The 13,435-nt window shown below is 31.1% G+C and overlaps 1 protein-coding gene across 1 annotated transcript; it reads left to right on the top strand.

Annotated features, from left to right (window-relative positions):
* Window positions 1–2,865, top strand: LOC124841115 (alcohol dehydrogenase 1). Its single transcript, XM_047317306.2, has 10 exons — window positions 1–160; window positions 615–751; window positions 919–965; window positions 1,152–1,477; window positions 1,563–1,645; window positions 1,744–1,819; window positions 1,925–1,986; window positions 2,097–2,192; window positions 2,279–2,440; window positions 2,538–2,865. The coding sequence occupies exons 1-10, from the start codon at window positions 124–126 to the stop codon at window positions 2,652–2,654; spliced, it is 1,143 nt and encodes a 380-aa protein (XP_047173262.1). The 5' UTR covers window positions 1–123; the 3' UTR covers window positions 2,655–2,865.
* The last annotated feature ends 10,570 nt before the right edge of the window (window positions 2,866–13,435 follow it).

Raw genomic sequence — 13,435 nt, 5'->3', positions numbered from 1 at the left:
ATATCACTCTCTCAGACTATATAAATATATTCTGTACTCTCTTCTTCAAGGTCACAGTCAATACAAATTCATCAATTCTGCTTTCGTTCTTTCATCTTTTCTTCTCACCAACTATCATTAGCCATGTCGAGCACAGCTGGTCAGGTCATCAAATGCAAAGGTCACTCATCCACTCTTCTTCTCACTTTCATCTTGTTCTTTTCTGTGTTTCAGTTTTGGTGTCATGCATAGCTTAGATTCTTCTCATCTTGTTTTGTTTCTTTAAGAAAGTTTCTGTTTTTCATATTTGTTAACATCTTAGTTTTGCTGCATTCATGTTATGGCCACTTCGAATTATACGAAAAAACCTTAATTCTTCACAATTTTTTTTTTGTGGGTACTAAAAGTTGGGTCCTTTCTCAGCTTTGAATTATGGAAATTGAAATCTTGTTTGCCAACCATTTCAAAGTGGTAAATGGTATTATAGAAGTTTGTTTAACGGACGGGTCATCGTTATTTAGCAATCAACAAGGGCACATTTGGTTTTCAAATTTTGTTGTGACTATAAAAGGACTGTTTTGTTTGAATTGAACGTACTGATTAAATGGGTCTATTGAAATGCATGAATGTGGCAGCCGCGGTAGCATGGGAGGCAGGGAAGCCACTGGTGATTGAGGAAGTAGAGGTGGCACCACCAGAGGCTGGTGAAGTGCGTTTGAAGATCCTCTACACCTCTCTTTGCCACACTGATGTTTACTTCTGGGAAGCCAAGGTAAGACACCTTTTTACCTAACTTCCATTTTCCCTTATGATCCACCAAACATACTTGATCTGATCTAAGAAAGGCTAGGAAATAGATCAATTGATTGATAGGTACCAAGACATTCAATAAGGTTTCACAAATTTAACATGATTTCCTTTCTTATATCTTCGTTCCAGGGCCAGACTCCATTGTTTCCTCGCATATTTGGTCATGAGGCTGGAGGGTATGTTTCTGTTCAGAACATTCCGCACACAATCTCAAATTATCAATCTTTGCTTATAATTTGGGCTATTGATTCATTTTTGTGAAGTATTTGGTCTCCACAGACTAATTGGGTCAAACATTCTGTTTTTCTATTATGTGCATTAATGAATGTTACCAATAATGTTAACTTGACGCTGTTATTCAGGATTGTGGAGAGCGTAGGTGAGGGTGTGACTCATCTGAAACCAGGGGACCATGCTCTTCCTGTGTTTACAGGGGAGTGTGGGGAATGTGCGCATTGTAAGTCAGAGGAGAGCAACATGTGTGATCTGCTGAGGATCAACACTGATCGTGGTGTCATGATCCATGATAGTCAAACAAGATTTTCTATAAAGGGACAACCTATTTACCATTTTGTCGGTACTTCTACATTCAGTGAATACACTGTGGTTCATGCTGGATGTGTTGCCAAAGTCAACCCTGCTGCCCCACTTGACAAAATTTGTGTTCTCAGTTGTGGAATATGCACAGGTTTGGAAAATCCCGGCCTTGACATAGTCTGTAATAATAATGTTAGTGAACATCAAATAAACGTCATTCTCATCTGTGCTTGTAGGTCTTGGGGCTACTGTCAATGTTGCAAAACCAAAACCTGGTTCTTCTGTTGCCATTTTTGGACTTGGAGCTGTTGGCCTTGCTGTATGTTATTCTTGCCTTTGTGTGTGAGCATTGTAGTTATTATGCAAACGACGAAAGTACAATATTAATGTCTGCTCTTATCTTTGATCATATCAAAGGCTGCTGAAGGGGCAAGGATTTCCGGTGCATCAAGAATCATTGGGGTTGATTTAGTTTCAAGCCGATTTGAAGAAGGTACAGTGGTTTCTTCCTCCAATAAATGAAGGAATTCGGCTAAACATACATTAAATGGCTATTCACTTGTTTATGGCTTCTCTCATTTTTGTTCTTCTTTGGCAGCTAAGAAGTTTGGGGTCAATGAATTTGTGAACCCAAAAGACCATGACAAACCCGTACAACAGGTTAGTTTCGTGGACAAATTATATTTCTTGTCTCTTAAAGATGATTCTTTTTTTTTCAAAATTGTTTTTATTTTGTTAATGTTGATTGAGATGTGAATGTTGGCTTCCAGGTAATTGCTGAAATGACAAATGGGGGAGTGGATCGTGCTGTTGAATGTACTGGCAGCATCCAGGCCATGGTGTCAGCATTCGAATGTGTTCACGATGTACATAAATCATACCTTGCTTGCTCTATTTAATGCTAAGAAATTTATGTGAAGCTTCTAAGGCTGATCCTTGATTATTTCTTCAGGGTTGGGGTGTTGCTGTACTTGTTGGAGTGCCAAACAAAGATGATGCATTCAAAACTCATCCAGTGAATTTTTTGAACGAGAGGACTCTTAAGGGTACCTTTTATGGTAACTACAAACCTCGCACTGATCTTCCTTCAGTTGTGGAGAAGTACATGAATGGGGTAAGTATATACACACACGTGTATATATATTGATTTTTGAGGTATATAAGATCATTCAAATTGATGTCTTATCTGATAATATGATCTTTATCTCCAGGAATTGGAACTGGAGAAATTCATCACTCACACCGTTCCATTTTCAGAAATTAACAAAGCTTTTGATTACATGCTGAAAGGGGAGTCTATCAGATGCATTATCCGTATGGGAGAGTAGAACTGTAAAATAAAGGATGACATAGTTCCTGTGGAGGGACTTTGTTCTCTTTCTGGGTATCAAAAGAAGAAAATAAAGATTATGTATAATTAATCCCTTTTGTATTATTGAATCTTAGAATTTGTCTATGTTTGATTCTAGAGAACGATAAGAGGCTTTGCTGCTGTTATTGTCTATTTCATGATAAATTAAATGCCGTTTTTGTGGATCAGTTGTTCTTAGAAATAACTTTCAACTCTGATATATTTCAAAAATATATTACTTCGAGCTATTTTCAGTGCATTTTGATTACTTAAAGCTCTTGTTTCTTCTGGAGCTTGATTGAGTTCTATGGAGAGTATTGCACTGCATTTTGTTCCTGCTTCCTAAAATGTGTATTAAGATGTTTTAATTGTATGTCAGGTCTAATTGTATTCTTTCTTCGACAATTCTCTTAAGAAACGAAAAATGATTGAACAACTTTTTATTTGAAATTAAGAATACATCCCTCGGAAATAAAAAGATAAAATAAGTAAAAGTTTTTTATAATATTATTATTATTTATTTCCTTACTATGTAGGATAATTAAATAAAAGTGTTATTTTCATCAAAAAAACTAGCGTCATTTATATTTGTAAAATTTTATTTTTCGTGAACTGTGTTTAATTTTGAGATGTTCTCAACATAGTTATGCATTGAGTTTTCTCAACGAGCTTTACATTGTCAAATAATTAAAATAGTTTTAAATGTGATTTTAAAAATAATTAGTAAAAAGTTAATAGTCATCTAATAATATGTGACAACTTAATGGCTATGTAAAAGTATTTACAGGACAAATACATCCTAGTCAAAATTATAATTACAAATGTTGACAATTTCTTTTATACTTTTATTTAGGCATAATACCCAATTTTGTCCCCACTTTGGTTCGGAAATCTCAAGTTAGTCCCTTTATAGAAAAGTGAGTTGAATGGATCCTTACTTGTAATTAATTGACTCTAATGAGTCCCTTCCGTTAAATAGAAGGAAACGGAGTTAGTGGACTGATGATGTGGCAGTTGTTTTTGATGATGTGGCAGTTGTACCTCACTAAAGTATTAGCTTTCTTGAAAGTTGTTTGTGGGTATTGACTTTTTGCTCTTTGCCAAAGTTAAGTGTTTTTTTTTTTAAGGGATTGGGTCATGGTGGTTGTGTTTTTTTTTTCTCTGAAGAAATTCGAGCATTGCTTGTAGAAGGGTTGATCTGAAAATTGAAATTTTGTGTCGTGATGGCTTCAACCAACCCTTCTCCAAATGCTTCCCCTGTTGCAGTGCCTCCTGTTCTTGGTGGTATTTTATCACCACCACCTTCTTCATCTTCTCCAACCAATTCCTCCAACCCCCCATCATCTCTCAATTCTTCCCAGCCCCATCATCACCACAAAAGAGAATTAAAATAAATTAAAGAATGTAATAATCGAGTAAAACCTAAGCAACGTGGTTCAGAAAAAAAATGAATGAGTAAAAAGAGAGGGGAAAATGTTCGGTGGTGATGCTGGAGATGAAAGAACCCTTCTTAGAAGAGGGAAAGAAAAAAAGGGAGTGGTGGCGTCGGTGGAGAAGCAAGCTCCGGCGAGGGCAGCGGTGAATCTGGGCCGCGAGCGGAGAGAGAAGAAGCGTCGCAGCCATCTAGGTCCTGGTGACGTGCGGCGGCGTGGGATCCGTCCGCGGTGGCTGAATCGAGGCGCGGCAAGGATGGATTCGGAGCAGATCTGGGGCGTACGTGAAAAGCGAGGTCCTCCCTCGCACGCGAGAAGGAGGGGCTGGAGCGGCGTCCGACGATGGCCGTCCGTGGGTGTCGGAGATGGCATCGATGCCGGTTGGAATGCGGTGGCCATTTTTGGTTGGGAGTTGATTTTGTGGTTTGAGACACAGAAAAAGAAAAGGAATATACGTGTGGGAAGAAATTGAAATTGGCTTTTCATGTGAATCGTGCTGAAAGGAAAGTCATAGTTGTGAAACAAGAGTTAAATGAAGAGAGAAGAGAATAATGGTTTATAGAATCTTTCTCCCTTGGTCTCTCTTTCCTTCTCTCCTTATCTAACACGGCTGTTTCTGAGATGAGGGTCAGACAGCCATAGACTCTGTGGACCACTTTCTCTCTCTCTTTCTCTCTTTCTCTCCTTCTCTCTGTCTTTCTCACTCTATATATACTAAGTAGTGGTATAAATTCACCCAATCAAGAAACAGTTTCAACTAAGCTAAAGCATAAATCTCTGTTACAGTTACCAAATGTGTGTTCACAACCTTAGAATTGGGTTAAAAACGTTAGTTTATTTCAATTGAATTACTTTCATTGTAAAAAGCTAAGATTAATTATGGAAAGTAAAATTTATAAACAATGAATTTTGTAAACAGAAGGTGGAATATATAAATAAAAGGAAGAAGTATGGTTAAAACTGGATGACTTAGTTTCTGAACAGAAGCTGATTGCACTAGTAGGTTTTGAAATAGAATGAATAATATTCTGCAACAAGAAGATAATGTGTAACTTTCAATGCGTCATTGTTTGATGACGGAGCATTCCTTTATTTTACTACTACCTAGTACTATTACTAGATAATAAATTTTAGGGAAGGAAGAAAAAAAGGGGACAAGAAAAACGCGAGTTTGGCTGGTTGGGAAATAGTAGCAGTATGATTGAAAAGAGAAAGAAAAGGGAAAAAGAGTGAACTTTACAGCCAGGTATGAAAATGATTATGCCATAATTGTATTAGGACCGTAATCTCACAAAAAGTTAGAGAGAGAAAGAGGGTGGTGCCGTGAGGCCTTTGGTTGGGAGTAGGGGCCCACCAAATGACTGCCACATCATCAAAGACAACTGCCACATCATCAGTCCACTAACTCCGTTTCCTTCTATTTAACGGAAGGGACTCATTAGAGTCAATTAATTACAAGTAAGGATCCATTCAACTCACTTTTCTATAAAGGGACTAACTTGAGATTTCCGAACCAAAGTGGGGACAAAATTGGGTATTATGCCTTTTATTTAATAACTTATTATAACCGTTATTTTATTATGAAAATTTTTTATTTATTTATTTATATAAATGTCAAACACATAGATGTTGTTATAGAAAAGACAAATGCTATTATTCTACTAATAATAATAATATCAATACTTTTAATAGTGGAATGACATTTATTTACCTACAAGTTTGGTCCCCGAAAGAAGGTTGGTGTTGAATTTAATTACATATAGATGGCTTTAGATAATAAAAGGCTTTAGGCCACTCTCATGTTAATTTGTTTCTTCTTTTAGCAGCAAATATAAGAGGAGAATTGTTGTAGAAAAGCTGATAAAACAGTATTTTCTGAGGCGTGTAGTTTCACTATTCTTAAGGATTTATCTGTGGTGTATTGTACAAGTCTCTCAGTATACAACAGAAACTTATCAGAATTTTTAAACATCTCACAACTAGCAAGAATTTCTCAAAAGAGTATAAAATAATCTAGAATATATTTAGAAGAGGAAAAGAGGATGAAACTAAGAAGAAAGAAGAAAGAAGAATAAGAGAAGATTGATTTGATGTGTCTTGGAATGAAGGAAGAAGTCTTTGTTTCTAGAGCTAGGGGAAAATAAAATAAATAAAAGAAAATAAAAACAATAAAAAATTTTAACATTGGAATTGATCATTGCACAATAAAACTTTTTTCTTGTTGCCAATTAATAAATATCAATGTTGCAATTCAACGTTCTTTTTTCAATCATTGTTTTACAACAATGTCCCACTTATTGCAAAAGAAAGTTGAAAGAAAAAGTTTTTGACTCAAATAGTTCAAACATTAAAAGAAACATAAGAAACTTTTATCCTTGTTGTTATCGTTGTGTTGCGCTTACTAGCCATGCGTGTGCCCATTATTCATGAGTGTTCTAAAGATGATGCTAAGAGCTCATGCGAGCAGTCCCACTCGACACTCATATAGGTTATTTCATCAAGTGCATGCTGCAAATCATACACCACCTATAAGGGATATGAAAATCATTCATCATTGTACCCTTCTAGTATAGCGAGAAATCCACTATATTCAATGGCATTGAACCTCTTAAGTATCTCATAAGCCTACCAAGTGTATCCCTAAGTTCCTGATTTGGACATTGAGTGTACCTATTCAATCTACCTATTGCATAAGCAATATCAGGTCTAGAAAAGCTCATCAAGTGCAGTAAGCTTCCAATTATCTAGGCATACTAAGGCTGAGATATAGATTCTCCTTTATTTTTCATTAATTTAGAATTAGCTGAGGGGTACTCACTACATAAAACCCAAACTTCTTAAGAAGTTTCTCAATGTATTGTTCTTGGGTAGTAATATTCTATCTCCCTTCCTTATAACTCTAATACCTAAAATCACATTGGCTTCACCCATGTCTTTCATTTCAAATTTTGATCCTAGAAACAATTTAATTCTAGCGACAATCTCATTGCATGTACCAAAAATTAACATGTCATCCACATACAAGCATATAATGACACAATAATCATTTTTAGATTTAGAGTATACACATTTATCATCATCATTAGGTGAAAAATCATCACAAAATAACGCATTATCAAGTTTTTCATGCCATTGTTTTGATGTTTGTTTCAACCCATACAAGGATTGTAAGAGTTTGCATACTTTATCCTCTTGACCAGGTACAACACACCCTTCAAGTTGAGTCATATAAATTTCCTCCTCTAGATCACCATTCAAAAAGGTTGTTTTAATATCTATATGATGTATCACCAGTATATGGATAGCTGCTAGACCTAACAATACTTGAATAGAGGAAATCCTAGTCATAAGAGAAAAAGTATCAAAGTAATCTATGTTGAGTTTTTGAGTAAAACCTTTTGCTTATAATCTTGAGTTATACTTCTCTATGGATCCATCGGGATGACACTTTTTCTTAAAGATCCACTTACACCAATGAAGTTTTCTCCTTTAGGAAAATCTACTAAAGTCCAAGTATTGTTTTTCTGAATTGATTCAATTTTAGTTTTAATGGCCTTATCCACTTTTTTGCATTAGGAGCACTAATAGTTCTACAAAGCTTATTGGATCATTATCAACAAGTTAAGTATAAAAGTCATCTTTAAAGGAAGTTTCCTTTCTCTGTCATTTACTTCTACTTTGTCTTTTACCTATAGGCAGCACTATGTTCAGCATAGCATTAGAACATTCAATCAGAGGTTTTGGAGCCTATTTCCCTTTTCTTATGACCAGGTAGCAATACTTTAGCTAGCACCCCCATACTCTTAGATATTTAAGGTTAGGTTGGTAACATTTTCAAAGCTCATAAGGAGTTTTGCCAGTTTTCTTATAGGATATTCTATTTTGTAAAAAAACATGCACTAAGCAAGACTTCTCCCCAAAGGTTATCAGGTACACCAAAACTAACAAGTCTGACATTCATCATTTCCTTAAGGGTTCTATTTTTTCTCTCAACTAGTCCATTAGACTCAGGTGAATATGGTGGGGTCACTTGATGAATAATACCTTCTTTAACACAAAATTCATTAAACAATACATACTCACCACCTCTATCTAATATAATCCTCTTAATCTTCTTATTCAATTGGTTTTCTACTTCTGCTTTATAGGTTAAAAACACATAAAAGGTTTCATCTTTATGTTTGATTAAGTAAACTTTGGTGTATCTAGAAAAATCATCTATAAAGGTCACAAAATTATTTTTACCTCCTCTAGACATGATTTGTTTTAAATCAGCTCAGTTTGGCATTCTATAGAAAAAACATGTTTTCTTTGTTATTTTAGATTCTACACATATATACAACTTACTACTTTGTTTATCATGCATATTAATCAATCATAGTCATTGTAATTTCAAAACATAGGAGGAATTCACATGTACTAATCTAGCATGCCATATATCATACGAATCAACAATATAAATAGAAGTACTTGATTCATTAATATTTCCAGAAACATTTAGAATGAAGGGTCCTTGATCATAATATCCCTTCCTCACGAAAACATTATTTTTTTGTCATAATGATCTTGTTAGACTCAAATGACACTTTAACCTTCACCTTTTTTAATATTTCTATAAAGATTAAATTAACTTTGATTGATGGCACATGTAGCACATCACTCAAGGCCAAAGTCTTTCCAGATGTGAGCTTAAGAAGAACTTTCCCTTTTTCCCAGAACAGGAGAAGTCTTGGAATTTTCGAGGTAGATGTGTTCTTTTCCATTCCCTACACTAGTGTCAGAGATAAAGAAACTTATGTTTGCATAGATATGCTTGGTAGCACTAGAGTCTACCACCCATTGCTCACATTGGTCATCGGATTTGCTTGAGAAATGATCGCAACAATAATGTCATCTCTTTCGACTATATAGTGGTGAGATTTCAAACAAATGAAGGTAACTTGTACAATCTAACCCTCAATCTTAACTAATTCAAATCTAACTAGTAAGACATGCATTTTATATCATCTAACAAACAAGACATGCATATTATAATATCTATATTTTTCTATACATAGTGATTTTATCATCACTTCTTTTTATTGTATTAAGAGAACATTCCATATGAAATATGGCCTGAATAGGAATCACACTTGAAGTGTTTTTTTAGTAAAACACTTAATTGGTGTGAAAAAGAATTATATACTCAAATCCCAACAAATTTAAAAATACACTTTTACTAACATTTTTAATTGGTTAAAATTAATGGAGTCTTCTTATAATTATGATTTTCAATATATTTCACTAGTATTTTATTAAGATGTTAGAATTTTAACTTCAAAATTTAATTCCATAAATTCTATATGCCGAAAACAATAATATTTTTTATATGTGAATACATTTTTTTTTGGGAAAAAAATTTATTTATATTTTTATTTATACAGTACTATTAAAATAAATTGTAGAATTTTTTTTATAAAGTACTAAAATATTTTTTCTTTAATTAAAATAAACTAAGCTTTAAATAAGATAAATAAGAAAAACTTAAGTTTTATATTTTTGTGTCAAACAACTCAAATTTCAATTAATAAAATAAATGAATTACTCTTAAACCATAAATATTTTACACACTCAACTCAAGTTTCAAGAGTTTAATCTGGCTAATTAAGTGCCTAATTTCTAGTAGCAGCAAAATTTTATACTTTTTAGTTAACAACTATGGAAAACTGTTTCAATAAAATCCATCAGTGCTTAGAACATCAAACCTACCTTTGATGAGTTGAAAAAATTTCATAAACCGGGTGAGAGTGGAGATGATAATCTGTCTAGTCTCTCCACTTTGTTTGCGAATAGGAAGAAAGGACACTTTATGGAAGGTGACGCCATAATTGATGTTAAGGATTATTTGAAGAAGCTTAAGGGAAAGGTTGAGAAGGTGGATGGAGATAATGTTCATATAAGACTAGAAATAGAGGGACTTCCAAAAAAAAGTAGGAATGATAATTAACTTGTCAATTGATGTCGTTTTTTACGTGATAATTAATGATTAATTGGTCATTATTATTTTGTAAATATTCGAGCAGCATGTCTTGATTTTAATATCTCGGTAAGCATAATATATTTGTAAGGTTTATGAAAATAAGAATAATGACTTTGAGAGAAGTCAGAGGGTGGTATATTACGGAAAATAAAAGATATAATAAAGTGAATTAGTGGTATCAAGATAAATGTGTGTATAAATTGTAATGATATATGATTGAATTATATATGATGAGTGTGTTCAATGATTGTATGTTATGATTAACTTACTCTTATTTGTTTGTGTTATGATCGTATAACTTTGTTATACGTGAGCAAATGATGTTATAAATGCAATTGGAAATCAATAAAGATGAGAGGTATGCTCAGAAAACTTTTAGGGACTTTTTGCTAAAAATAAATTTGTATCGAAAAACTATTTTGTTTAAGACTGTAAGTTTAAATCTGAATTTTATGCTAAGTTGTGAAGACTATGTTGTTTAAGATTTGTAAATTTGAACCGTACTTTTCTTGAATCAAAATAAAGTTTTGATTATTGATATCAGATATCATTCAAATTTTGTTTTACTACTTGTAATACCCTAAAAATATTTGAGGTGTTAAACACGAGCCGTATTCCTAACCTAATATTAAGCACTCTCTCAAACAAATAGTTTTGACACGAACCTTTACAAACAACTTCTCTCACATCATCATCACAACTTTGCTTTAAGAGTCCATGAGTTTTTCTTCATTAAAACTTGCCCTATCCTCAAATAATTGACATCACAACAATCGCTCTTATTTTCAGAGTTCATTCCTCGTAATTGTTCTTGGCATAACTCTCGACATTAAGGAGGAGGTCGAAGGCTTTGTTGTGGCCTTCCTACATATAGTTGGTGTCATGTACTTAGGCATTAGCACAGAATCCATTGATAGTGACAAATACGCATGTCTTATTGAGAGAGCATCTTTAGATTGTGTGTAAGTCAACATAGTTTAATAAAGTGTTGAATTGTAGTGTGAAGGATTTTCATAAATAATAGTTTATTATATTGCACCAATAGCAAAATTTTTGGACACATGTGGCATCCTTTGACTTTTCACATGAATAAAAGTTTGGCATATTGGTATGATAACCTTTTATCCTAAAGCTCCAATAATGAATGCAAATACAAATCTATTTTTCTTAGGATCAGAAATTGAACTTGCAACCCTTATTAAGATCAGTGATGTAAAAGCAAAAAAAGAAAAAATAATTTAAAATGATTGTTTACAAATATTCAATAGAATATTAAAATTTTGATTACAAATATTCATGATAACACGAGTGAGATGATTATTAAAAGTATGAACTATCTTTATAATATAAAATGTGAATATAAGATAAATTCTCACCTAGGTTTCACTGTAGATGTCAAATATTCTTATAGAAATCGAAAAAAGTTTACTTATAAGGACTCTAAGGCTTAAAATAGTAAAAAATATTTTGTAAGTATAAGAATAAAAATAAATATTAAGTTAAATTAATAGGGCATTTATAAATTTTAGTAAATTCACTGGTATAACATGAAATAAAATAAATTTAATATATAATAACTGAATTTGATTTATTATAACCTATATCCTTATTATATTATCATAAAGATTATCTTTTCCTAATATTAAGGATTTCACACTTAATTTTATTTTCATTGTACTATTTTAAACCTAACCATAATTATATATTTTAAGAAAATATATACAATTATTATTATATAATCTTTTAGATTAACATTTATTTTTTTAAGCAACACTTTGTATCCAAAATCATGGAAAAAGTTAGAAAGAAAAAGAATATAATAAAATCCATGATTTTTTAACTTTTTTTTTCACGATTCTTCTTTCCTAACAAAATGAAATATTAAAAATGAGTTATTGATATTCCCTTTTCTATTATTTCATTTCTATTCTATTATTTCATTTGTAATTAACAAATAGGATAAATAAATTTTTTATCTTTGTCAATTTCTCAACGGTTATATATATATATTAATTAGTGAAAAGATATTTCTCTTAAAATAATAAAAAGTAAAAAAAATAAAATTTTAGTAATTATTAAAAAACATATTATAAAATTTATATATATTAAAAAAATATAAAATAAACATTTTAAAAATTTTATTTCAAAAAATATTAGGGATAATTAATTGAATTAAAAAGTAATTATAAATTAAATATCTTTAAGAATGATATCATAGATAAGTTTTTTTATTAGAGATTGTATTAAATTCAAAAACTAGTTGTAGAGTTTGAAAGATTAAATAATTAATAAAGTAGTTTATATCAATAAATTCATAATAAAATGTGTACATGTTATTAACTGTATATTTAGCATTTGAGATACTGTATATGTTACGAAGAATTCTTTCTTTGTATATGACTTTAGATAATAAAAATATATAGTAATATTAACACATTAGATATTTTAATATACTAATATATTAAAAAAATTATATGACACCTGAAAAAAATGAAAATTAATTATTATTTCTTGTCCTTTCTTTTAATTACAATGTTTTTGTCCCAAAATATATGAAGACAAATATGCAGAAAAGCAGATAATATAGGAAGTCTAGAAGAACAGAGGGCTGAGAAAATAAGAGTGCAAAATTTAGGCTATGTTTGTTTGAGCTTATTACACTATGCATGTTGATTGAGGAAAAGGAATTTAAGAGTGATTTTATGTTTGTATGAAGTGAAAAGCACGGAAAGATTTGCAAGATTATTATCTACTTTTATATCTATATATTAAAAAAGATTTGAAAGAATTTAAACCTTTTTACTATATTATCATATATTATCATGCACTTTTTAAATAATTTATTGACAATTTTTTTTCTTTGTTTAATAAAATAATAATAATATTAATAGTAATAAATAAAGAATAAAATATATTTTTTAAAATTAAGTCATAAATAAAATTATATTTTAAAAAAATTATTTTATTTTATTAAATTACAATTCTTTTACATTTTTTAAATTATAACATTAATATCTGAGACATTGCTTTCTAAAATATAATTTTAATAATTTTATATTTTAAAATATAATTTTAATAATTATTTTTATTTTTTTTCTTTTTATAAATATTTTTATATTTAATATAACATTAATAATAATTATTTTATATTATGGAATTTGATAATCTTTAATTTATATGTTAGTTAAAGAACTTTTTATCTGTTATATAGATTTGATAATAAATCCTAACTAATTTATACAAATTTTACTTTTAAATATAGTTGTCCGTACACTATTTTACACAAATTTTGCTTGTGAATCTTAC

The sequence above is a fragment of the Vigna umbellata genome, chromosome 2 (assembly GCF_029865625.1).
Source record: "Vigna umbellata cultivar VRB3 chromosome 2, Vumbellata_1.0, whole genome shotgun sequence".
In the NCBI taxonomy this organism is placed as follows: domain Eukaryota; kingdom Viridiplantae; phylum Streptophyta; class Magnoliopsida; order Fabales; family Fabaceae; genus Vigna; species Vigna umbellata.
This window is presented reverse-complemented; position numbering and strand designations above follow the sequence as displayed.

Bases quoted from the DNA above. Each gene is read 5' to 3' on its own strand.
- LOC124841115 (XM_047317306.2), top strand. From the start codon at position 124: ATGTCGAGCACAGCTGGTCAGGTCATCAAATGCAAAG. The intron at 1,987-2,096 runs GTTAGTTTCGTG...GTTGGCTTCCAG, and splicing joins ATGACAAACCCGTACAACAG to GTAATTGCTGAAATGACAAA. The intron at 2,193-2,278 runs GTACATAAATCA...TTATTTCTTCAG, and splicing joins CATTCGAATGTGTTCACGAT to GGTTGGGGTGTTGCTGTACT.